This window comes from Stigmatopora nigra, chromosome 23 (assembly GCF_051989575.1).
Source record: "Stigmatopora nigra isolate UIUO_SnigA chromosome 23, RoL_Snig_1.1, whole genome shotgun sequence".
In the NCBI taxonomy this organism is placed as follows: domain Eukaryota; kingdom Metazoa; phylum Chordata; class Actinopteri; order Syngnathiformes; family Syngnathidae; genus Stigmatopora; species Stigmatopora nigra.
In genome coordinates, this window is record NC_135530.1 from 7,543,561 (window position 1) to 7,571,496 (window position 27,936).

Sequence of the window (27,936 nt, forward strand, 5' to 3'; positions counted from 1 at the left end):
ACCGCGAATATAGTTTGCAACCCAGAAACACTCTCACCCTTGCGCCCACACCAACTTGCATTATGACAATCATCAAAGCTTTCAATTCAATTAACCAGGCTGCCCTACGTGGATTGAATGGTTAGCACTGGGCTCCCGGGTTCAAATCCAAGTCATGTCCACCTGTGTGGAGTTTGCGAGTTCTCCCCGGGCCTGCGTGGGTTTCCTCTGGTTACTCCGGTTTCCTCCCACATTCCAAAAACATGCATGGTAGGCTGATTTGACACTAGGTAAGAGTGCGAGCGTGCATGGTTGTTTGTCTCCTCGTGCCCAATCCTCTCGAAGGAGATCGGACAATCTTCCACTCTGGACTGGTTCAGGGTGAGAGGGGCCGAGCAGGTGTGGTCATACTTATTTCCCCCGGCTCGGTGCCTGTGTGTTGGGGTTTACCCCGGTGGATGAGGGGGTGGCATCCCTCCTTCTTTGGGTGGGAGGACGTACCTGACTGTCGTTTGTGCTTATGGGATCCTCTTATTTCTGGAGTGGAAGTCACTGAGGTGGGTGGGGGTTGAACTCCCCCAGGGCTGCCATATGTCACCGATTGTGTCCATGACTTTGATGGACAGAATATCTAGGCCACAGGTGTCAAGGTGGTGGCCCGGTGGCCAAATCTGGCCCGCCAAATATTTTTTAATGGCCCGGTGGCGAAATCTGGCCCGCCAAATATTTTTTAGTGGCCCGGGAAAGTGAATCATGAGTGCCGACTTTCTGTTTTAGGATCAAATTCAAATGACGAGTATAGATGTATATGTGACATTTCCTGATTTTCACTTTTAAATCGGTAATTGCATTTTTCTTTAATCCATATTTTCTTTCTTTTTTCATTCAAAAATCATTTTGTAAAATCTAAAAATATATTAACGGAATATTCAGGGCTTTAATCAAGTTCATTTAATCCATTTATAAAATAAATCTAAAGATATCTAAAATGGTCTGGCACACATGAAATCGAGTTGACGTTAAAGCGGCCCACGAACCCACCCTTGATCTAGGCGCACGCGTGGCGATGAGGGGGTCCGGTTGGGTGGCCTCGGTATTGCACCCCTGCTTTTTGCAGATGAAGTGGTTCTGTTGGCTCCATCAGGCCGTGATCTCCAACTCTCACTGAAACGATTCGCAACCGAGTGAGAAGCGGTTTGGGATGGGAATCAACCCCTCTAAATCTGAGACCATGGACCTCAATCTGGGCTTCCGTGCGAAAGCTGCTACTCCTTCGGCCTGACTTTGGATAAAACGGAAGTTAAGATGAGGGATTATACATGCAAAGATGATTTTGTCAAATTTGACTTTTATTCAATAAAATACTATGATATGAAACATTAACCATAGAACAGTGACTTCAACACAACTTCACTTTCCTTCAGGCCACAAAAAGGGCTACTAAATAAAACATAGCCAGTAAGAACAGGGAGGCCGAGGCTGGGCCAGATCATCTCAGGACTCGAACAGTCTACCAAGAGACGTGATGTGGGGCCAATCACGCGCGAAGGCTGGGTCTGGGGTGGGGAAGCACAAACACTAATTGGATTGACTGCACTGATAGGCGTATGCATGCTTACCAAGACTCCACAATGTGTTGAACGCAGCCATATTTTTGGCATCATCCAGCCATCCACATAAGAAGGCAGGCAAAATTCTGTTGGATGTTAGCGGCATCACCACCTACTCGCAAACACAAACAAACAGAGACACATAAAGGTCAATTACAGTAACCAATACATTAAAAACACTGAATAAATTATTCATTTGTATCTTTGTAAAATGGTGAACTAAGGGACTACGGAGAACCTCCCTAAACTCCGGAAATCCCCCAATACTGTGAATCATCCGAGTTACAAGTTCTGATGAATGATATGTCTTGTGCGACATCAGCGTAGCGATCGATTTGGAATCGATTGCATAGAAAGCCTTTATCCCTTTAATGTTGTTTTTTTTTCACAAGGGAAGTATTATTAAGGCTGATTAAACTTTTGTTTTGAAACAAATATTATCATTCCCAGGGTTTTTCTAAAGGAAGTAGGATTACTTAACAGCACAAGTCTGATCAATAAGCGCAAAAAACATGGCAATTTGGATGAAACTTTTAATAAGAAACCCAAACACTCGCAGAAGTTTATGGGTTCGTATTCGCTGAAATATCCTACATTGGACCGACATTTGCAAATTGCAAAAATGCGAAACATGAATACACATGGTGAAATGACGCACGTGGAAGGACCCAAACACATAGATAAACATACTTTCATTATGCTGTACTTTTTCAATAGTTTGCAAAAACCCAATATTTCAATTATTTTAAAAACACGAAAATGACAGTTTGATTTACCATCATCAAAGTTGATGACCCCGAACAGCTTTCAGTTCAACTGATGTAATAATTAATCCGAAGTTGTTTTAACCTTATTTTTAATTTTTTGACTTTTTCCCCAAATATTACGATAAAACTGCAGAAGCGGTCCGTGCATTTTCTCATAGCGCCTTCAACGAACCAATACAATTCTCAAAAACGATTTTATGGCTATAAAACTTCTACTGCAGCTACAGCTCCGACACAAAAATCATCAATAATAACCTCATACAAATGAAATAATATTTAGGAATATAGCCATATTTTACTCACCAAAAATCTTTTTTTAACTGTACACAATATCTATTGTGAAGTATGAATGTATTTTATGCTTATTATTATGTCTTTTGGTTTACATAGTGTAGTCACTAGAATAGAATTTTGCATGACCCAGTGGAAACTTCCATCATGACACCTTTTAGTTAAGGGGGTGTCATCTATCACGACATTCCCATTTCTTTGTCTACTTCTTCCCGCCTAAAGTTTGTACCTAGGTCACATGACCCTTTGTTAATAAAACCAGCTCAACTGTTGGAGGGAGGCAGGGATTCGAACTGGTCAGGCAAGGAGATGGACTCATCTCCAAGCGCCGACTGCTCCCGACCCCTCCCTCAGCTGAAGTCTTTGAAAATCTCATCAAGCCGACTCTGCGTGTGCTACCTCTGATCCGAAGTTATTGAATGTATATGGTTCTAAACCTGACATCTATCCTCCTTTCTTTCCTCCTATTCTATTGCCAACGAAGCTAATGCTGAAAGTCAAGCCTATCCTGTTCGACTTAGTGCTGAAAATGTTCGTTTGCTGTTGCGACAGGTTTGCTTGCTTTGGAGGTGTCCGACCTTTTTGCTGATGTCTTGAATAGTCTGTCTGAAAAATGACTTTGCCAGCAAATCTGCAACCAAATCCATTTGTTTTCCTCCGTCGGCGATTGTGGGCAGAGTTTGCTCACTATGGCTGGCTCACTCTGGCTTTGACCCGCCTACCCTATTACTAGCCAATTATAGTTAGGGGAAAGCGATGACGTTTCCCGATGACTGACAGAAGGCAATGACGTATCCCTACGCCTGCGAGAAGGCCTGGTGTCACCAAATGGATTCTGATTGGTTAAAGCAAGAGTCTTATTGATGCTTGTTTAATGCACTAGGGCCTGCAAAACGGACCGTGAAGGCCTTGAGGAAGATTTCTGACCCTGGCAACAAATAAAGGCTGAAATGTGATTGGTTAAATGCTTCAAAATAAAAACACACATCTGGAAGCAGCGCAACCAGAGCTAAAAGCAATGAAAGGAAGCTAACAGACAATTTGGAATTATTTCATTAGTATTGATGGACAAAATATAATATGATACAAATATTTCTTAGGCCAGTAGAGAAGGCCTTAAAGGCCCTGACGGCCCGCCACTGGCAAAAAGTAATATGCTCACAGAGACTCGACGTCACCGGTCAGGTGATTCTGAAGACCCCGGTGTCTCCTTTGCTAATATATTCATACGATTTTAAACAACATGCATAACAGAAGTCTAAACATTATTAAGAGTCCAAACTATTGTAGGTGTGTCGAATCTTCCCGAGAGAAAGTTGATGCGGACAACCATGAGAAGGCACGCTTACCAAAACAAAATCCACAGTTCCCAAGAACTTGTTGTTGAACCATAGTCTCGAGAAGTCCAGGTGTGAAGGAGATGTGACCTCCAAAGGTATTTTGGCTAACTTTGGAGCGAGCACTTCTTTTGCAAGAGATGTATTAAAATGCAAAGCGTTCATATATGTAATGTTTAATATACAAAATAAGGCAAAGTTTACATTTATAATAATGATGAATGTCAGGTTTGGAACCATATACATTCAATAATTCGGATCAGAGGTAGCACACGCAGAGTCGGCTTGATGAGATTTTCAAAGACATCAGCTGAGGGAGGGGTCGGGAGGTGCCAGCGCTTGGAGACGAGTCCATCTCCTTGCCTGACCAGTTCCAATCCCTACCGACCTCCAACAGAGTAGCCCCTTTTATTAACAAAGGGTCGTGTGACCTAGGTACAAACTTAAGGCGGGACGAAGTGACACAGAGAAATGGGCGTGTCTTAGTAAATGACATGCCCCTAACTCATAGGTGTTATGAAGGAAACTTACCACTAGGCTCCGCAAAATTCTATCCAAGTGACTATACAGCACAAAAGTATAAAGAATACATTCTATACTTCACATTTCCCCCCTATAGTTACTTTGAAAGAATTTTCATGAAATACATAAATTTATATCCCTCCTATCCAGATTCTAGAATGCAAATATCATCAGCATTATTTATCAAGGGGTATGGAAAACAATAAAATCACTTGTCAAGGCAGAGGCAAAAACTTGAGGTAATTTTAGGGTTATCCGAGAAAAATCCGTCTGCGTCCCTCTTTATGAGTGGACACAGTTTTTAAGTCAAAATAAGTACAATAACCTGAAGCACTCGACATACCGAGACTCGTCCCACTTTGAAAGAGTGGAAGAATCTCCATTACGATTTGCCACGCGGTTATACTGTATGTCATTGTAAGTTACCAGCATGTGCTAGATAGTATTTCGAATCATAACTTTCATACATAGAAAATACAGAACCGTAACAAAATCGCAAGTGAGGGAGTTGCAAATTTAAACACAATCGAAAACCCACGACCCGTGTTGGCCAAGGCTTTCATTTCAGCTATAGCCCGAGTCATGTATTGGTTTCATCTGGGATGAAGGTGCAGCAGTGTTCTCCCATCATGGCACACGCATCTCCATCATTGGCTCCATCTTCCTGCAACTCCATTTCCCTTAGGGTTTTTAAATCATCGGCTATACCCTGTAGGGCCAGGATCAGTTTGGTTAATCCACACTCGTGTAACAGTTCAATGTCTTTACATAACTTTACCCACTCGGATTTGGCAAAGTTGCGACAGTATGATTTTCTGGGGGAGTGGACCACTTGTAGTCACGACCGAACACCACCACCCCAGATTGAATCATGTGGTTTGAATTGCACTGATTTTGGTCTCTTATCGCTTACTGTTATGTTCATTACCCTTAAAAGGAATGCATCTCATCTGCCTCACTGCAGATTTAAGCGCGACGTCTAGACCCAGTGAATTCAGGATGTCAGGATACCACACATCTTCTTCATAGTAGTTCTCCAGATTGTTCTTTTCATACCAATTCACTCTCCTCTGTAATAGGAGTATGTCACCATCTTGTTTTCCAACTAGAGTCTCAGTGGGCGGGGCGTTCAGACACGCCCAGGCAGTCACTGACAGTGCAGTCACTGTGATGTAGGTGGCAACAGCTTTCACTGTGGCCTATATGTAGAGATGCAAAGTCTATGGAAACTCAAGGTTAAGTGAGGGGTGCTCGTGGCAGGTGAGTAGACTGATGAGTTTTTTACGGACAAGGGTTTTGATACCGTCCAACTGCCAGTCTACTCAGAGTCACCTGTGTCTCGAACTACCTTGACCTGGCATTGGTGAAAGCACTTTGACATTTCAGCCATCTTTGCAGCAGTGGAGGTTGGTGAGTTGGGCCACGAATAGGTCTTCCCATCGTGGAGAGAACCAGGACTTCCTTTTTATGACTGGGATCAGCATCCAGTCACCTGGCTTCACCACCTCCTGCAAAGTAGACAAAAAGGGATCACGGCAGCTTGCCCGTTCTTTGGACAAGTTTCTCCAAACATGTTACCATCCATTCTGTGATTAGGTCTGCCTTGCCCTTAGCCTTTTGTCATGTTTCACCTTCCATAAAGGATGTTGAAATGGTCTTCCATGAACGTTTGTTTGCTCTACCAGTCCCACACTCTTTTGGACGTTGTCCTCGTTTGGGCCTGAGGTTACCTTGCACACCATGTCTGCAACAAATCAAACACCAAAAAATTAAAAGTAGGTATTTAGACCTCTGGGACATGGAACACACACTGTACCATGTCCATCATCCCCCCTGTTGAGACATGGTTCAATCCATGGCTCAATTTTGGAATAATTTTTGGGAGGCACGCTAGGCCTTTAGCTGTGTACAGGTCTTCTGCAGACTGTTCTGTGTTCTTTCTGTATAGATGCATCTCTACCTTCTGTGATGCAATGTTTTGCATATTAATTAATACTGTTTTCGACTCAGTTTTTGTTGTTGTGAATACTGTGCAGTATGTGTTTGCGCTGCTGCTTTAGCTGCTGTCGTCTTTAGCGCATGCTCAACACCTGCATATGGCCACTTGGTTGGGCTTAATTCTCTAATGGACAAAAATCACAACAATCTTACTTATTCCATCACTTTGCTTGTGAAAATCTGAATGCTTTATCAGTCAAAAGTAGATATACTAGCTGTTATTCTATTGTGATTGCTGCTTCCTTGTTAAGATCAATAACTATATTTGATTTTTCCTTTCCTGCAATTGTTGTACCCGTGATTTTCCACGGGGTAGCGGTATTTCGCCTTTAAAAGACGGGTGAAATAATCAGACAGGTTCTTCGTTGTATTTCAAAACCAACTTAGAGAAATGTCTGAATAGCCCGTTATTATACTATCCCAAGGTCTATGACCATTGGTTAATCATTACGTCATCGCCCCGTGTTTAACGCATGCTAGCGGCATGAGTCCCTTTTTAACTTAACACCTGCACTCATGTATAACATCAACTACTTCACCCTGTCACACTCTCCCCCACAAAAACAAATGTCGTCCCGACATTAATATGCTCCCAAACATTTCCACTTTGGTGAGCCGATGCTCATTACAGTCCAGGCGGCCCGGGCCACAGTTCAAATATAATCCACAACTCGTACGGTCCACGTTTTACTGGATGGCACAGTAATCACAGTCCATAACAGTCCATAACAGTCCATAACAGTCCATGACAGTCCATAACAGTCCATGACAGTCCATGACAGTCCATGACAGTCCATGACAGTCCATGTATGTTCAAGCTTGTTGGAGTCCAAACAAAAAAGGTGGCTGCAGGTAATATGGATGCAGGTGTACTAACCAAGGGGCCACTCCTGGTGCAGGGTAAACAGTTAGCCGCTCCTGCGGTGACTGTAGACTATAACAGGAGGGGATTCCAAGATGGTCATAGGTCGTACGTCGTGGTGGGTGTCTCTCCCTTCTCGGCCGTTCATCAGTCAGCGCCTCAGGTTCTGTCACGGCGGTTGGCGGGGAAGTCTCTGATAACTGCTCATCACTAGGACCTTCAAGAGGAGGGTTTGCTCCCTCACCAGGCAGGTCCTCCAGCTGATGGTCCTCTTCTACTTGTACTGGTCCGGAAGCAGGGCCCCTCACTTCGTGTGTCTGGTCCACAGGCAGTGGCCTGTGCTCCGGCTCCATCTCTTGGGTACCTCTCTCATTTAGCTGGCGTAGCTCATAGTGGGAGTCATCTTCGTCATCGCTTTCTTCGTCTGACTCCTGATGAGATGCCGGCTGCTGTTTCTTTCTCGGCGTCCTCGTGCCGATTTTCCCTTCTTCTGGTGTTATCTCAACGGGCAAATGGTCACAAGACATTAGTAGATTTCTGTGCAGAATTCTGGAACGATCTTTACCTCTTTCTGGCCTAACTTCATAAATTGGTAGGTCAGATCCCATTTGCTTCACCACTGTGTGAACTGTATCTTCCCAGAAGTCACGGAGCTTCCCAGGTCCTCCTCTTGGTGTCAGGTTTTTTATCAGGACGCGTTCTCCTGGTTGTAGCACAGAACTCCTTACTTTAGTGTCATAGTGCTTTTTACCTTTTTCTGCCGCTTTCCGTGCGTTCTCGGTGGCAATGGTGTACGCCTCCTCCATCCCTCGTCTCCATTTCTCCACATAGTCCTGCTGTCCATCTGTATCGGACCTGTTGCACAGTCCAAAGAGCATGTCCACTGGGAGCCTCGGCGATCTCCCGAACAGTAGATAAAATGGTGAATAACCTGTCACATCACAACGGGTACAGTTGTAAGCATGCACAAGTTTGTTCAAAGACTCCTTCCAATTCGATTTCTGTGTCTCAGTCAGTGTTCTGAGCATCTGCAGTAGTGTTCTGTTCATTCGTTCCACTTGACCATTATCCATCGGGTGATACGGTGTTGTCCTTGATCCAGCCATACCACTGAGTTTCTTCAGCTGGGTGAACAACTGGTTTTCAAATTCTCTTCCCTGATCATGGTGGATACGTACGGGGAACCCAAACTTCAGAGCAAAGTCATTGAAGATAAGGTTTGCAGCAGCTTTTCCTGACTTGGTGGTGGTGGCATATGCTTGGACAAAACGTGTAAAGTGGTCAACTATGACGAGGATATATTCATATCCGCCTTTACATCTATCAAGATGAAGAAAGTCAATGCAGACCAGCTCAAAGGGTTGTGTTGTCACAATATTTGTCAATGGCGCTCTCTGTTCCTGGCATGGTTTCTTTTGTTTGAGACAATGGCAGGTTCTCGTCACATAATGTTCAATATCAGACTGCATATGTGACAGGGTGAAGTGATTGATGTTAGACATGAGTGCAGGAGTTAAGTTAAAAAGGGACTCATGCCGCTAGTGTGACAGGGTTAATTAGTTGATGTTATATATGAGTGCAGGTGTTAAGTTGAAAGGGGACTCATGCCGCTAGCATGCGAAAAACAAGGGGCGATGACGTAATGACTAACCAATGGTCATAGACCTTGGTAGGGTATAATAACGGGCTATTCAGACATTTATCCAAGTTGGTTTTGGAAATACAACAAAGAGCCTGTCTGATTATTTCACCCGTCTGTTAAAGGTATGTTGCTTTGTTTTGTATAACGACTGAGTGTGAGATGTGCAAGAGGCAATAGTAGCATGTGTGAAAGAACGTAATGCTTAAGTGATGCTTGTTTACTTCTTTATGTGTGCGCGTAAATGTGCGAGGCTCGGGTATTGTTTACAGCAAGCTACCTTCGGCCGCTGATTATTTACTTTTTCATGTGTGCGAGTAAATGTGCGAGGCTCGGGTATTGTTTACAGCAAGCTACCTTCGGCCGCTGATTATTTACTTTTTCATGTGTGCGAGTAAATGTGCGAGTCTCGGGTATTGTTTAAAGCGAGCTACCTTCGACCGTGGGTTGTTGACTTTTTTTTTTATGTGTGTGCGCGAATGTGCGCGTCTCGGGTGCATTGTCTACAGCAGACTACTTCGGCCGCCGTTATAACAGTAGCATAATAGTATGCAGTAAATGACGGCCGGAACAAAAGGTAACAAGATACAATACTCATAAGTTATAATCGTTTATGCAGCAAGTACATTGCTTTGGATTATAACGGGTTGTTAATATTGTTACTATGTATATATTTGAGTGTTATTGTATATTATGTTTTGTGTGAATTGCTTATATAACTAAAGTTGGTTTTGGAAATACAACAAAGAGCCTGTCTGATTATTTCACCCGTCTGTTAAAGGCGAAATACTACTACCACCTTCTACCCGTGGAAAATCGCGGGTACAACATTTTTGGAGGCACCGCTGGGATTTGCTGCTTTGATGTCCAGTATTCACAACCTGAGTACTGAATGCTGAGCCCGCAAAACCTAAACCACAACCAGGATCAAGACAGTGAGAAGAGGTGTTGCTGTTAAAAGGAACGTGAAGTTGGCAGAGTACTCGTCATCTGAGACCAGTAGAGATCATCAGAGAGACGGTAAAAACGTGCCAGTTCAGTGTTCACTTTTGCATCATAAACCAAACTCCTACCGTGTTGAGAAAATGGAAATGGAACGGGAGCAAGTACGCATAGAGGTAGAAGAAATGTTGTACAAGCTAACAGTTAATGACCTGTTAGAAATATGTGATTTCCTTAACATAGGGAAAACGAAACGCATATCAGAATGGACATTGTTGTGGCACATTAATAACCACCTGGGAAGGAACGAACTCAAAGACGAGGATCAAGGTATGTCTGAGTTGTTAAAATTGAAGGAGAAAATAGATGAGATGAGGCATGAAGGCAAAGGGGCTGAAAATGGGAAGCCAGGATCTTTGCCCCAGCTACCCGCCGCGGGGGACATTCAAAGGGACGTGCCTCCCCAGTATCCGCCAAGCTCGTACTGGCGGAAAGATTTTAAGATTGCGGGTCAAATAGGTGAACCAGGCCAGAAGGACAAGCTAACCTTCTCCAGTCTGGTTCACCAAATTGAAAAGGGAACGAGTAGGGGGTACCAGGACGTGGAAATTGTTGACGCTGTGATCAGAGCTATCTCCCCTGGTCTACAACTCAGAAACTATCTGGAAGAAAAAGCTAATCTTACCCTGCCCACACTCAAGTGCGTCCTCCGTGCTCATTTTCAGGAGAGGAGTGCTACCGACCTTTACAAACAGTTAACTTCGGAAGCACAGCAGATCAGGGAGACCCCGCAAAGTTTTTTCATGCGAGTGTTGGGTCTGAGACAGAAAGTATTGTTTGCATCCCGTGAGGCAGAATCGGGGCTTCAGTACGACCCAAGCCTAGTACAGCGTATGTGTTTACACACAATACTCACTGGGCTTCAGAGCGACAATATACGGATGGATATGCAGCCTCTCTTATTGGACTGCCAAACGTCCGATGAACTATTATTGGACAGGTTAAACATAGCCTGCGCTAATGAAGAAGAAAGAAAAAATAAAAAGAAGCTTAGTACTCCACAGGCAGCGAGACAAGTGAACCAGGTACAGTCGGAAGACCTGCTACCTTCTAATCGGCCTGCCGAAGAAAAAGCTAAAATGTCTCCGGAAGTAACAGCGGAGCTTGCCAAACTGCATAACCGTTTCGCGCCTCTTGAAGGTCTCAGTGCCGATGTCGCTCAGATTAAAGAGGCGTTACAACAGACTCGGTTCCAGCATCAGTCCTACCCCCCGCCCTCTGGCAGGAGACCAGTGATGGACCCCCAGGCACCTACGGTCCGACAAAATTATTACAACCAGCCACCAACACCTCACTGGAACACAGGCCGCCCCGCCTATGTCCCGAGGAGGTGTTTTGTCTGCCAGCAGGAAGGGCGAGATGTTCCGTGCACACATTGCTATCGGTGTGGAAGCGAAGAACATTTCCAAGCTGGCTGTAAAAGCCGAGTTGTCAGGCCACGAAGAGAAGCCCCTTTAAACAACTAATGGTTGCCCCTGCGGGACGAGGGTCAACCATGAAGAGAGAAAGGTTCCAACGATTCCCACATAGTGACCGGGGGGAACTTCCCCGCAGAGAGAAAGGCATTCCCAACCGATCACCCCCGGCAATAATAGGTCACCAACATAAAATTACCTCTCTAGTTGGAAGGCAATGTCTAGTGCAGTGTTACATAAATGGTCACCAACTACAAGCATTATGGGACACAGGCTCACAAGTTTCAATCATTGATGAAAGGTGGAAAGATGAATATTTACCTGACGTGCAACTGAGAAATGTGTCAGAAATATTAGAAACATCTGCAGACCTGACATTGATTGCAGCAAATGGGATTGAGATGCCTTTTATTGGGTGGGTGGAGACAACATTCCATCTAGTCTCGATGGTAAACAGAGAAGAACCATTGATTATCCCAATGCTGGTAACCAGCGGGCATCATCTGTCCCATCCCATTATTGGTTTTAATGTCATTGAACATATTCTGGCACAGACTGAAGTACATCAACAGCACCTTGCTGTGAGTAGTGCTTTCCCCAGTCTTAAAAGAAATGAGGTGAAGACTTTGATTCAGGCCGTCAGTGCGGAACAGAGAGACCAATATGTGGTGAGAACTAAGAAGAACAGGGTCTTGGTACCCAAACACACCATTATTCAAGTTGAGTGTCGGGTAGCCTCCACACCTTTTAAAGAGGGCACAAGTGTGCTGTTCCAACCAGATGTGAATTCCCAGTGGCCAGATGGTCTTGAGTTCAACGACACCTTGGTCAGAATAAGAAAAGGGTTTTCCCCTGTAATCAAAGTTGATGTCTCGAATCCAACGGGCCACAATATTGTCTTACCCGGGCGCACTGTAATTGGCACAGTACAAAGCGTTTTGACTATACTTCCTGCTGAAATTTTTGAACCAACACCAGCACCAATTGCAGTGAACCATACCAGCACTCACACCCCATTCAAGACGGGTGAACAATGGGACCCACCTGTAGATGTAAGTCACTTGACAGAGAAGCAAAGACAAATAGTCAAACGAATGCTGAGAGAAGAGTGTCACTCCTTCTCCACCTCAGACAATGATATTGGCCGCATTGACAGATTACAAATGACTATCTCACTCAAAGACACTGAGCCAGTCAAGCGTTCATATATGTCGGTGCCCCGACCATTGTACCAAGAGATGAAGGGGTATCTCCATGACTTAATAGCACAAGGCTGGGTGAGAAAGTCAAACTCATCATACTCCTCGCCAGTCGTGTGTGTCAGAAAAAAAGATGGAACCCTTCGTTTGTGTGTAGACTACAGAGATTTAAATAGAAAGACACATCCCGATCGGCAGCCGATCCCCAGAGTCCAAGACATCATGGACAGCTTGGGCGGAAACTCTTGGTTTTCCCTCCTCGACCAGGGGAAGGCCTATCACCAGGGATTTGTGTCTGAAGAATGCCGAGCAATGACTGCTTTTGTTACCCCCTGGGGACTATATGAGTGGATACGTATCCCTTTTGGTCTCATGAACGCTCCTGCATCGTTTCAGCGTTGCATGGAAGAATGCCTGGAAGGACTCCGGGACAACATATGCATCCCTTACTTGGATGACACGCTGGTGTTCAGCAAGACTTTTGAAGGGCATGTAGAAAATGTGAGACGAGTGTTGTGTCGCCTCAGAGAGTATGGGATAAAACTAAAACCCAGCAAGTGCAATCTTTTCAAAGCTGAGGTTCGCTACTTGGGTCGAATCGTCTCGGCAGAGGGAAGTAGAATAGATCCTGCAGATTTTGAAGCTGTTCGATCACTGAAAGACGTTAAACCACACACTGTGGGTCAACTCAGAAAGATGCTTGGTCTTCTGACTTATTATAGACAATATATAAAAGACTTTTCCCGAAGAGCGAGTTGTCTGTATGACCTTCTGAAAATGGACCAAAGTGATGCCCGAAACAAAACAAAGACAAAGAAACCAAGCCATGTCGTTCCGTCAAACAAGCCGATCGTGTGGACTGATGAGCACCAGCAGGCGCTTGAACAATTGATTGAATGCCTGCTCCATCCACCAGTATTAGGGTTCCCAGATTTTACCCAGCCCTTCATCGTACATACTGATGCCTCACACCAAGGGTTAGGTGCAGTGTTATGTCAGAAACAGGATGGTAAACTTAGAGTCATTGCCTACGGCTCCCGCACATTGACAGCAGCTGAAAAGAATTATCACTTGCACTCTGGGAAACTGGAATTTTTGGCCCTAAAATGGGCGATCACTGACAAGTTTCGAGATTATCTGTACTATGCCACAGCATTCACTGTATATAGCGACAACAACCCACTCACATACATTCTTTCCACTGCAAAGCTAAATGCAACCACTTCTAGGTGGGTGGCAGAACTGGCCGATTTCCACTTCACAATAAAATATAGGCCAGGGAGGGAAAACAAAGATGCTGATGCTTTGTCAAGGATGCCGCTGGATGTTGAGGCTTTGATGAAAGAATGTTCTGAGGAACTGCCACCCGATGCTATCGTTGCCACGATCCAAGCAGTCAGGGCACAGGAAGTATTCCCTTTGATGCCGCCTTCATTTCAAATCTGTTGTTCAGTCACAGATGTAGAGGCGACAGCTGCTGCGTCAATCAACCCTGTGCCAAAAGAAGAGATAAGGAAAGCACAACAATTGGACCTGGTCATTCGTCCGGTGTTGAATTATAAGCGGTCAGGTGGTAAGCCATCGGCTGAGGAATTGAAGGCGCTCTGCCCAAAGACAAAATGCTTGCTCAGGCAGTGGGAGAAATTGATAATAGACAGTGACGGGGTTCTGTGCAGAACCACAACGACCCGTAATCAGATGGTCCTGCCAGAACAATATCGAGGAACAGTCATGCAAGAGTTGCATAACAATATGGGGCACCAGGGCGTCGACCGCACAGTATCCCTTGTGCGTGACCGTTTCTTCTGGCCGTATATGCAGTCTGATATTGAACATTATGTGACGAGAACCTGCCATTGTCTCAAACAAAAGAAACCATGCCAGGAACAGAGAGCGCCATTGACAAATATTGTGACAACACAACCCTTTGAGCTGGTCTGCATTGACTTTCTTCATCTTGATAGATGTAAAGGCGGATATGAATATATCCTCGTCATAGTTGACCACTTTACACGTTTTGTCCAAGCATATGCCACCACCACCAAGTCAGGAAAAGCTGCTGCAAACCTTATCTTCAATGACTTTGCTCTGAAGTTTGGGTTCCCCGTACGTATCCACCACGATCAGGGAAGAGAATTTGAAAACCAGTTGTTCACCCAGCTGAAGAAACTCAGTGGTATGGCTGGATCAAGGACAACACCGTATCACCCGATGGGTAATGGTCAAGTGGAACGAATGAACAGAACACTACTGCAGATGCTCAGAACACTGACTGAGACACAGAAATCGAATTGGAAGGAGTCTTTGAACAAACTTGTGCATGCTTACAACTGTACCCGTTGTGATGTGACAGGTTATTCACCATTTTATCTACTGTTCGGGAGATCGCCAAGGCTCCCAGTGGACATGCTCTTTGGACTGTGCAACAGGTCCGATACAGATGGACAGCAGGACTATGTGGAGAAATGGAGACGAGGGATGGAGGAGGCGTACACCATTGCCACCGAGAACGCACGGAAAGCGGCAGAAAAAGGTAAAAAGCACTATGACACTAAAGTAAGGAGTTCTGTGCTACAACCAGGAGAACGCGTCCTGATAAAAAACCTGACACCAAGAGGAGGACCTGGGAAGCTCCGTGACTTCTGGGAAGATACAGTTCACACAGTGGTGAAGCAAATGGGATCTGACCTACCAATTTATGAAGTTAGGCCAGAAAGAGGTAAAGATCGTTCCAGAATTCTGCACAGAAATCTACTAATGTCTTGTGACCATTTGCCCGTTGAGATAAGACCAGAAGAAGGGAAAATCGGCACGAGGACGCCGAGAAAGAAACAGCAGCCGGCATCTCATCAGGAGTCAGACGAAGAAAGCGATGACGAAGATGACTCCCACTGTGAGCTGCGCCAGCTAAATGAGAGAGGTGCCCAGGAGATGGAGCTGGAGCACAGGCCACTGCCTGTGGACCAGACACACGAAGTGAGGGGCCCTGCTTCCGGACCAGTACAAGTAGAAGAGGACCATCAGCTGGAGGACCTGCCTGGTGAGGGAGCAAACCCTCCTCTTGAAGGTCCTAGTGCTGAGCAGTTATCAGAGACTTCCCCGCCAACCGCCGTGACGGAACCGGAGGCGCTGACTGATGAACGGCCGAGAAGGGAGAGACACCCACCACGGCGTACGACCTACGACCATCTTGGAATCCCCTCCTGTTATAGTACACAGTCACCGCAGGAGCGGCTAACTGTTTACCCTGCACCAGGAGTGGCCCCTTGGTTAGTACACCTGCATCCATATTACCTGCAGCCACCTTTTTTGTTTGGACTCCAACAAGCTTGAACATACATGGACTGTCATGGACTGTCATGGACTGTTATGGACTGTTATGGACTGTGATTACTGTGCCATCCAGTAAAACGTGGACCGTACGAGTTGTGGATTATATTTGAACTATGGCCGTGCCGCCTGGACTGTAATGAGCATCGGCTCACCAAAGTGGAAATGTTTGGGAGCATATTAATGTCGGGACGACATTTGTTTTTGTGGGGGAGAGTGTGACAGGGTGAAGTGATTGATGTTAGACATGAGTGCAGGAGTTAAGTTAAAAAGGGACTCATGCCGCTAGTGTGACAGGGTTAATTAGTTGATGTTATATATGAGTGCAGGTGTTAAGTTGAAAGGGGACTCATGCCGCTAGCATGCGAAAAACAAGGGGCGATGACGTAATGACTAACCAATGGTCATAGACCTTGGTAGGGTATAATAACGGGCTATTCAGACATTTATCCAAGTTGGTTTTGGAAATACAACAAAGAGCCTGTCTGATTATTTCACCCGTCTGTTAAAGGTATGTTGCTTTGTTTTGTATAACGACTGAGTGTGAGATGTGCAAGAGGCAATAGTAGCATGTGTGAAAGAACGTAATGCTTAAGTGATGCTTGTTTACTTCTTTATGTGTGCGCGTAAATGTGCGAGGCTCGGGTATTGTTTACAGCAAGCTACCTTCGGCCGCTGATTATTTACTTTTTCATGTGTGCGAGTAAATGTGCGAGGCTCGGGTATTGTTTACAGCAAGCTACCTTCGGCCGCTGATTATTTACTTTTTCATGTGTGCGAGTAAATGTGCGAGTCTCGGGTATTGTTTAAAGCGAGCTACCTTCGACCGTGGGTTGTTGACTTTTTTTTTTATGTGTGTGCGCGAATGTGCGCGTCTCGGGTGCATTGTCTACAGCAGACTACTTCGGCCGCCGTTATAACAGTAGCATAATAGTATGCAGTAAATGACGGCCGGAACAAAAGGTAACAAGATACAATACTCATAAGTTATAATCGTTTATGCAGCAAGTACATTGCTTTGGATTATAACGGGTTGTTAATATTGTTACTATGTATATATTTGAGTGTTATTGTATATTATGTTTTGTGTGAATTGCTTATATAACTAAAGTTGGTTTTGGAAATACAACAAAGAGCCTGTCTGATTATTTCACCCGTCTGTTAAAGGCGAAATACTACTACCACCTTCTACCCGTGGAAAATCGCGGGTACAACACATATACGGCCAGAAGAAACGGTCACGCACAAGGGATACTGTGCGGTCGACGCCCTGGTGCCCCATATTATTATGCAACTCTTGCATGACTGTTCCTCGATATTGTTCTGGCAGGACCATCTGGTTACGGGTCGTTGTGGTTCTGCACAGAACCCCGTCACTGTCTATTATCAATTTCTCCCACTGCCTGAGCAAGCATTTTGTCTTTGGGCAGAGCGCCTTCAATTCCTCAGCCGATGGCTTACCACCTGACCGCTTATAATTCAACACCGGACGAATGACCAGGTCCAATTGTTGTGCTTTCCTTATCTCTTCTTTTGGCACAGGGTTGATTGACGCAGCAGCTGTCGCCTCTACATTTGTGACTGAACAACAGATTTGAAATGAAGGCGGCATCAAAGGGAATACTTCCTGTGCCCTGACTGCTTGGATCGTGGCAACGATAGCATCGGGTGGCAGTTCCTCAGAACATTCTTTCATCAAAGCCTCAACATCCAGCGGCATCCTTGACAAAGCATCAGCATCTTTGTTTTCCCTCCCTGGCCTATATTTTATTGTGAAGTGGAAATCGGCCAGTTCTGCCACCCACCTAGAAGTGGTTGCATTTAGCTTTGCAGTGGAAAGAATGTATGTGAGTGGGTTGTTGTCGCTATATACAGTGAATGCTGTGGCATAGTACAGATAATCTCGAAACTTGTCAGTGATCGCCCATTTTAGGGCCAAAAATTCCAGTTTCCCAGAGTGCAAGTGATAATTCTTTTCAGCTGCTGTCAATGTGCGGGAGCCGTAGGCAATGACTCTAAGTTTACCATCCTGTTTCTGACATAACACTGCACCTAACCCTTGGTGTGAGGCATCAGTATGTACGATGAAGGGCTGGGTAAAATCTGGGAACCCTAATACTGGTGGATGGAGCAGGCATTCAATCAATTGTTCAAGCGCCTGCTGGTGCTCATCAGTCCACACGATCGGCTTGTTTGACGGAACGACATGGCTTGGTTTCTTTGTCTTTGTTTTGTTTCGGGCATCACTTTGGTCCATTTTCAGAAGGTCATACAGACAACTCGCTCTTCGGGAAAAGTCTTTTATATATTGTCTATAATAAGTCAGAAGACCAAGCATCTTTCTGAGTTGACCCACAGTGTGTGGTTTGACGTCTTTCAGTGATCGAACAGCTTCAAAATCTGCAGGATCTATTCTACTTCCCTCTGCCGAGACGATTCGACCCAAGTAGCGAACCTCAGCTTTGAAAAGATTGCACTTGCTGGGTTTTAGTTTTATCCCATACTCTCTGAGGCGACACAACACTCGTCTCACATTTTCTACATGCCCTTCAAAAGTCTTGCTGAACACCAGCGTGTCATCCAAGTAAGGGATGCATATGTTGTCCCGGAGTCCTTCCAGGCATTCTTCCATGCAACGCTGAAACGATGCAGGAGCGTTCATGAGACCAAAAGGGATACGTATCCACTCATATAGTCCCCAGGGGGTAACAAAAGCAGTCATTGCTCGGCATTCCTCAGACACAAATCCCTGGTGATAGGCCTTCCCCTGGTCGAGGAGGGAAAACCAAGAGTTTCCGCCCAAGCTGTCCATGATGTCTTGGACTCTGGGGATCGGCTGCTAATCTTTCGAAACATGGTCCCCTGACACAATCTGTTGAGTCTCTGTTGACGGATCAAGTCAAGCAGCTCCGGTTTCAGACGCTCTTTGAGTTCAAGAACGGGCGGCGCCAGAGTCTCTTCTTGGTGCAGTCGCTCCGTCTGCCGTAGTTTGAGTATCTCGCTGTAGTTGAGTGCGTTCACTTTGTTCTTGAAGAGCTCCAACGATGTCGGCTTGGTGGACAATGTGCGCGTGATCTGCTCCCTCACCACTTGCATCACCTTATCAAAGTCCTCCTGTGTGGCTCTCATCTCCTTCCAGGTCTTGTTGAGTAGCTGAATGCACACACAGAAGAGCTCCTCCAGCAGTCGGTCTTGACTGAAAAAGATGGGGTGGTAGTCCAAACCCGTCTCCGAGGGGCCTTCTCCGATGCGAAGGATTTCACACAGGATGAGCGTTAGTTGGATGCTGCTCCGAGCAAAAGGACACTCGTGTTTGTCCTCTCTGCTGCTGTTCTCCAGGACAAACCTGCTGTAAGCATCTGGATTGCGTGCAGCAAAAAAAACATTGTATCCAAAGCTAATAGACCAGGAGGTGTTCGCGACAAGTCTTGACCCGGGTTACTATTATTAGAGAAGCCCAACTTTTTAAACTCTTTGGCGCAGAGGGAACGTCGTCTTTCGTGACTCAGGCTGTTTTCGCTCTCCGTCTCGAAGGCGGCCTGCCTTAAACTGTGAAGGATGTCTCTCTGCTCCTGGCTGGAATAGTCCAGTGGCATCTTCATCCGCGTCTCCAAGTGTTTTAGAGTCAGTGATTGGAGGACATAGAGGTAGTGGGCCATCTCATCCTGGACTGAACCGGAACTGTGGATGATATTCTTATGAATGTACTGACGCAGATTCTTCTTATTCAAGTATGCAAACATATCCTGTCTGTCAGCATCCTTGGCCGTCTGCAACAGAGCCATGAGAAGAGCCATAGCTTTGGTCTGGATCTGCTGATTCATCATCTGCAAGTGATCAATCAGCCTCTCCATGGTCACCACTTGCTTGACCTGCAAAAAGAGGCTGTAGCTGCTAAGCACCATGTTCTCCAAGATGTCCAGGCACACCTGCTGGATGGACGCGTCCACTGCCTTGGCGTTGACGAAGCAGGCTATCTTCTCGATGAAGATTGACGAGAGGTTTTCCCACGACACGATGCCGTGATCCATCAGCTCCATGAAGGCCTTCAGTGTATGGATCATAATCAGAGCACTCTCGCTGGAGTCTTCCACGATTTTGACCAGAAAAAGATGTCCGTCTCTGCTGATGAACTCCTGCGCGAATGTCACGTCTGTGGAAACGCAGGCGAGTTGCTTCAACGAATCACAGCGCACGCCCAGGTCCATGCTCTGAATGCCCTTAAACAAATCCTCTGCACGGCGACCCGGGCCCTTGGTTAGTCGCAAAATGCAGCCATTCTTGATGTCCAGACGGTTCGATTCAGTGATGTATGTCTGCACTCCGTCGGCATACTGAAGTGCATAGTTTTCATGACCTGCCAGATTCCAGCCATCGCAGACATCCTTAATAACGGCAGATAGAGGATTCTTCTGGTCCAATCGGATGAGCTGAGGGTAGGCCCCGGGCATCTGGATGGCGATCTTCACGATATCTTTTTGTTGTGGCATTTTGGCTCTTGTGGGCTCCACTACGCTGACTGATTAGAAAATGTAAGTACTATAGAAGGTTTCTCTCCCGTAGGAACCGTTGCCCTCCTGGCGAGGGACATTTGCAGCGGTCTGTTCTCTACGCAGAATAGGCAGAGTTAGGCTTTACTCACAGATAAATGGTCTCAATTTCTAAAAAAAAGATGTATATGAGATGATCGGTATCGGGACTTAGACGCGTGCTTTCTTGAATTCTTCGTTTATATAAAAAAAAAAGTTCCGGGTTAGTTAAGCGTTCATGCAAAGATTTTCCTTTTTTAATTTTAACAACTCAGACATACCTTGGTCCTCGTCTTTGAGTTCGTTCCTTTCCAGGTGGTTAGCGATGTGACACAACAATTGGAATTTTGATATGCGTTTCGGACTCCCTATGTTAAGGAAATCACATATTTCTAACAGGTCATTAACTGTTAGCTTGTGCAACATTCCTTCTACTTCCAGGCGTAACTGCTCCCGTTCCATTTCCATTTTCTCAACACAGTAGGAGTTTGGTTTATGATGCAAAAGTGAACACTGAACTGGCACGTTTTTACCGTCTCTCTGATGATCTCTACTGGCCTCAGATGACGAGTACTCTGCCAACTTCACGTCCCTTTTCACCACAACACCTCTTCTCACTGTCTGTCCTGGTTGTGGTTTAGGTTTTGCTGGCTCAGCATTCAGTAGTCAGGTTGTGAATACTGGTCATCAAAGCAGCAATCCCAGCGGTGCCTCCAAAAATGTTGTACCCGTGATTTTCCACGGGGTAGCGGTATTTCGCCTTTAAAAGACGGGTGAAATAATCAGACAGGTTCTTCATTGTATTTCAAAACCAACTTAGAGAAATGTCTGAATAGCCCGTTATTATACTATCCCAAGGTCTATGACCATTGGTTAATCATTACGTCATCGCCCCGTGTTTAACGCATGCTAGCGGCATGAGTCCCTTTTTAACTTAACACCTGCACTCATGTATAACATCAACTACTTCACCCTGTCACACAATTACACAAATTAACTAATCATGCTAAAAATATGAAGAATACATAGAGCAAACCAGGCTGCCTTCTCCTCAGGAAAACAGCTTTCCCGCTCTCTGTAACAGTTACATTGACATCAATTAATATCCAGAAACAAATGTATACATTTATAATTCTGAAAAGAATTGAACCTACTAAAATGTAACCACCCCTTGTTTATTAGGGTTAATATTTTCTAGCATAATTGTCTTTTAGAGCCATTAAAACTCATTACTTATGAATTGCATACTAATCAAGTCCCAATTCAATTAACAATGTGTATTGCGTTGCACATTTATCTCAGCTGTTTGAAAATTCTAAAATATCCCAAACTAGTAGTCTTTTTTTATCAAATGTAACATTCCATTGTCTTTGGAGTTTGCCAATCATCTATAAAACTTTCTTAATCAACATTTTCCAATAGTCCGGCATAAAATTAAAATTTTGTTACATATCTATCCATTGGAAACTCTCTTTTCTCTCTTAATCGTTTACTTTAAAAATCTGTAAGAAGGTTTGTTCTCAATTGAAACGCTTTCACTTTTTGTGGAGACAATCAAAACAATATAACAGTTCCTTATGGTTTATGGCATTGCTCCTCGAGCAATAATCTTTCCAATCAATATTGGATGCTTTCCATTACGTCTGATCTCGTCAATAAGCTTATCTTACCTGTCTCCTCAAACGTTTCAACTGAGAGAACCTCCTTACAGTGCAAAGATGTATCTGCATCCTCCTTTCAGCTATTTTCATGTCTGCTGTTTGGTCAGCAAGAGTTGTACGGACGTTCTCATTTTGGGTTGCTCGTGGGTCTTCTCCATGTTTCCTGTTGAAAAACACAGTCTTCTTCTGCTAACTCAAAATTAGTGCGTTTCTTTAATGTTTTTCTTTTATGCAGATAGCCAGATTAGTCTAATCATTCAGCTCCAATCGTGTAGTGAATAATGGCGTTTGGTGTGGTAACTAAATATGGAACATTTTGTCAATTCAGTCAATTAATCTGTTAACACAATTTGGATGCCATCATCCCTATAAATCAATGGTACTTTGGAATTTCATATGATGCACTGTTTTTGTTTTTCTCAGTGCTCCCAAATTCTGCATAGCAGATTTATTCCTCCAATTCAATGCATTATCATCAAAAAATTTCTTTGGACTAAACAATTTTCCTTGATTTTTCATCGCCATCCAAAAAGGCTTATTGGCGATTTCAGAAATTGATTTCAAATTTCCAATCCTTCGCTGCCATCCCTGAAAAGGCTTATTGGCAGTTTCAGAAATTGATTCCAATTTGCTAAATCCTTTTCCACCTTGATATCTAAATGATCAATTATATCTAGGTGGTTGGCCAATCAAAAACACAAAAAGACAAACAACCATTCACGCTCACACTCATTCATAATCAGACATCAGTGGTCTGCAATTTTTTTCACTAGTGGAGAGCGCCATCCCTGAAAAGGGCTTATTGGCAGCTAACCACCTTTTTCTGTCCTATCAGCACTAGTCATTCTCAAAAGAACTAGGTTAATAGTCATTAATATGACTCACACTAAAGCATATTTCATCTAGTGAAGGAAAAACAATGAATTATATTTCGTGCACTAAACATGATTCATCTTATTCCATCCTATAGAAATCATGCTTATCCTAAATTAATTATTTTATCTAAACTTTACCTAATAATTTGGATCAATGCCATTTCTGCATTGTTTTCTTTTCGTTTGATATCATTAATAATTTGGATGAATGCCATTTCTGCATTGTAAACTTCTCGTTTGATATCATTAATGATTTGGATGAATGTCATTTCTGTCTCCTCTGCCTCTAAATTCTTATCTCCCTCTGCTCTTTACTTGGTGCGAGGTAACCTGAGACATCTTGTCTGGCATTCCAGGAGACCCCCCCCCCCCCCCCCCCCCCGTGCCTGGTACGAGAGGGGGGATAGTAGGGGGGCACTGTCATTTAGCAGGCCTGGCATCCATCAGACCTGTCATGCTGGCGAGTTTTGGGATGGGTTAGGGAAAGAAGGCTTTTTTCACTCCATTTGGCCGCCATTTTTCCTTTGTCCTCGGCTCAGCCATTTTTTCTTCACATGTGCTTTGCCCTTTTCTCCCCCCACCCTTTGTCTTTATTCTTCCTCCACTCTTTCATATATGTGCAATTATCCTGGAAAATGCTTTAGCATAAACTTCATGTTGGTTGAGAGTTCTTTGCTGTTTGTTCAACCCATTTTTGCAACTTTTCTTTTGTTTGAAGATTTTTTTGAACTTTTTCCAAACATTGGTCAAATGTTACTCTATTAATATATTTCTTTAGGATTTTTTAGGGACGTCCCAACCAATTTATTATATTTTTAATAACGTTATTATCCTATTTATCCGTCTACGTCGACTTTATAACCGTTATTCTTTTATTTTGCGCGGCAATCATCGAGATTTATGACTGCGTCACGGCATATTTCAGGTTCATATATATATATCCTTTCGGTTGATATATATATATATATATATATATATATATATACTTCATATGAAGATTACTTTTATCAAGCGCTTTTACTCATCAGGTGCTGTATTTTTGGAAGGTTTCCCTTATTTTTAACAATCTCCAAAAATCCTTTACGAGGGATTCTTTCACCCTCTAGTCTAAACCGCGTCACCAGTTTTCCTTACGAATGTCACCTATGGCCGAAGTGTACATTCGCCGCATATCTTGTGTATTCCCTTTATTTATTTTTTTGACATACATACTCCCCAACGATATGCAAATATTTCCTATTTATGGAACGTTTTTCTTCGACTTTTTCACGAGAGGAAAAACGGGATTTTCACCAGCCTTGTTATATATAAATTTTAAACAGCCCTACCGTCTCTTGTGCGTGCATCCTCTCTCCGGCCGGGTTCCTTCTTCAAACGGGCCGCGATCGACCGAAATGCCCCCTCTTTCAAAGTAAGAGGGCTGACGTCAGTAATTCTTGGCCTTCAGTCCACCGCGGTCCGAGAAATTCAGAAATGAATCCCCGGGTTTTTCGGCACCAGAAAATGTCAGGTTTGGAACCATATACATTCAATAATTCGGATCAGAGGTAGCACACGCAGAGTCGGCTTGATGAGATTTTCAAAGACATCAGCTGAGGGAGGGGTCGGGAGGTGCCAGCGCTTGGAGACGAGTCCATCTCCTTGCCTGACCAGTTCCAATCCCTACCGACCTCCAACAGAGTAGCCCCTTTTATTAACAAAGGGTCATGTAACCTAGGTACAAACTTAAGGCGGGACGAAGTGACACAGAGAAATGGGCGTGTCTTAGTAAATGACATGCCCCTAACTCATAGGTGTTATGAAGGAAACTTACCACTAGGCTCCGCAAAATTCTATCCAAGTGACTATACAGCACAAAAGTATAAAGAATACATTCTATACTTCACAATGAACCTAAAATTCCTAATAAGCAGGGCGTTCCTAATAAGCAAAGCGTTCATATATGTAATGTTTAATATACAAAATATGCCAAAGCGTTCTTCATTGCAAGCATATATATATATATATATAATGATTATATTACAAGCAAATATATAATAAGGATAAACCTAACAATTACTGTCAGGTACACGGTGAGCATTGAACAAGGTCGAACACAAGTAAGCACACCAAGACAGATGAGTGAGATTTTGACGCTTCTGCAGAAGGAGAACACCGTGAGCAAACAGACAGAGAGAGAGAGTGGCATGAAGGATGATGGATGAAGGCTGTGACACAGATGAAGGTTGTGACACATATTGAAAGCTATGACACATATTGAAACATTCTGTTAGGTTTATCATTATTATAAATTTGCTTGAAATATAATCATTATATATATTTGCTTGTAATGAAGAATGCTTTGCTTATTTTGGATATTAAACATTACATATGTGAACACTTTGCTTATTTTGGATATTAAACATTACATACATGAACGCTTTGCTTATTAGGAATGTTAGGTTCATCATTATTATAAATGTGACATTAATTCAAGGCACTTATTGGTGAACCTATCACATCCTTTTTGTTTAATATTCAAAAAGGTTATTGACTCAAGGTAATTTCACAATCACGAAAAGAGCCGTTTTGTGCTCACAGACTTAACGTCGACAAAAGTTGAAGCCCGGAAAATCAAAAAGCTTTCGGTTTACTTTACATAAAAATAAGCAACAAAATAACTTTAATCTCATGATATTACGATTTGATTCTTGTTATCGTACAATCTCTGATTTCATATTTCAATTTTAACCTTGCAATAGTTCGATTTTGATATCATAATATTGACATTTCCAACTTTTGGATTATTACGATGTGTGACTTCTTGTAATTTCCCGCTGCACACTGGTTGGGAAATACTATGTGAGTCCATAGTGCTCGTATGCCCTGTAAAGATAACGGTCTCGCAAGATGAACGGATGAATTTAATCAAAGTGGTTACCTGGTAAACCAGCCACAGGTTCCCGCGCGGATCCAGCAAAGAGTAAAGGTTGTATTGTGGGGGTGGTAAGTTGTGCAGACCACAGTACAACTCCAGCAGGCTGACAGCAGAAGTGATCTGATCACGCTGGAGTTGCGGCAGGCCGGTGTAGGAGATCTTCATGCCAGGAAAGAGCGGGGTCACAGGATGGTTGCTGTATACTGTACAGAAATAGAACTACACTCAAACCAAAAGTACTGAAGAGATAGTTTGTCGGATTGTTGACCTGGGCCTGAAATAGGACGAAAACTCCACTGCGGAGAAGGTGGATTGGTGGAATCCACACCTTCTCTGATGTGCCCGCCAATGGTAGTGCCATAGTTGCCTCCCACCGCACCTGCTCCGATGGGCTCCTTCTCCTCCCGCTGCAGTGTTTTCGCTGTTAAGCTTGGCGAAGGGTTGTAAAGTGCCTGAAAAGCCCACTCGACTTTCACGATAAAAGAATTTTGCTGCATCCGCTTCTTTTTAACACAACGTTTCTCATGTTGACCACACCCTATGGACTCTGATAATCATGGAATTTACACACATTCTTCATCCTTTCTGAATAGATCTCTCTATTCCAACAAGATTTGACTTACTTGGCCAACATTGGCTGGTCTAATTTTAGCCTCTTTACTGTTTTTGGGCTTGGCCCAGTTCACCCATGGGTTCTTACCCCACAGTCTCATTCCTGTGGTGCGAAGACAACAGTCCGAAACTTCACAAGTAATACATCTTCATTCTTAGCACTGCAACAACAGCAGAGTTGTGAGGTCAAAATAAAATAAATACTAAGTAACCACGATCACGACATAGTATTTTGAAATCAAAGTGGTTTCTCGTAATTTACCGCGGCACACTTGAGCATCGCTTACGGCACACCATGGTTGGCAAACACTGCTTTAGACGGGCAGAGAGCATTAGAAAATACAATAGTACTATACGCATCCCGGCTTCCACCACTCCACCCTGCTGCCCTCGGGGAGGCGCTACAGAGCTGGAACTGACAAGACTAACAGACTCAAGGACAGTTTCCTTCCCAAGAGCTTTCACCATACTCAACTCAAGGTCTGCACCTAAAACCTAATCCAGACTTATTACTTCTACTCATACATATTATGTCGACCACTTATTTTAGTATTACTATTTCGTGATTATTTATTTATCATTACAATTTATCATTACTGGACTTCAGACTGAACAAGGCCGATCCGCTCTGCTTGGACTACTTATTTATTGATAATTCATTCGTCTGTCTGTTCCATTCTGTGAGGAAAGCTTTAAATCTCACTATACTTGTATCATGAAAGCATTTAATTCAAGAAGTTGTCACAAAACGAGATTCAAGATTTAGCGTCACTAAAGTAGGACATCTACTTCAAATTAAAAACGATATTGGGATTGACGAACACTTAGTTGTAGCTCCAAATGTATTTTTTTAGAACAAAGTTGAATTAGCATTTTAAACTATTCAAAGTATTCTAATCGCAACTAGTGATGAGCCCATTACCAATCAAATCCCTGCGAGCAAATCCAGCCTCCTTGTGTGTCAGATACAGAAGTAAGGCAAAACCTTGGTTTTTGTCGGTGGCGCTTGGAGGCACGATGACATCCTGAAGGCCATCTGTTACCTAAAAGGAAAGCTAGAATGAGCGAACAGTGCTGTCTGTGTTCATTCAAATAAACTCTTGTGTGTACCTTTGTGACCTCCTCCATGATCTCCTTCTTACTTTTGTGGGTGGGAATGTTCTCAAGTAAGAGGTGGCAATTATTGCGAGAAGGGTACACGGCAAGAAACTTCCCTGGAGCAACTGTGACAGGGTGAAGTAGGTGATGTTATACATGAGTGCAGGTGTTAAGTTAAAAAGGGACTCATGCCGCGTAGCATGCGTTAAACACACGGCGATGACGTAATGGGCACGCGCAAGTCACGCAGTGATTAACCAATGGTCATAGACCTTGGTATAGTATAATAACGG

General features: G+C 43.9%; 1 protein-coding gene and 1 pseudogene across 1 annotated transcript; both read right to left on the minus strand.

Annotated features, from left to right (window-relative positions):
- Window positions 1-1,310: 1,310 nt before the first annotated feature.
- LOC144181596 (putative RNA-binding protein 46) lies at window positions 1,311-27,673 on the minus strand. The gene is made up of 7 exons (XM_077710175.1): window positions 27,656-27,673; window positions 27,531-27,588; window positions 26,557-26,648; window positions 26,202-26,385; window positions 25,937-26,136; window positions 1,599-1,701; window positions 1,311-1,535 (listed from the first exon to the last, which is right to left on the minus strand). Exons 1-7 carry the CDS (start codon window positions 27,671-27,673, stop codon window positions 1,474-1,476), a joined length of 717 nt encoding a protein of 238 aa, XP_077566301.1. The 3' UTR covers window positions 1,311-1,473.
- Window positions 18,670-20,726, minus strand: LOC144181574 (engulfment and cell motility protein 3 pseudogene; annotated as a pseudogene).
- Window positions 27,674-27,936: the final 263 nt, after the last annotated feature.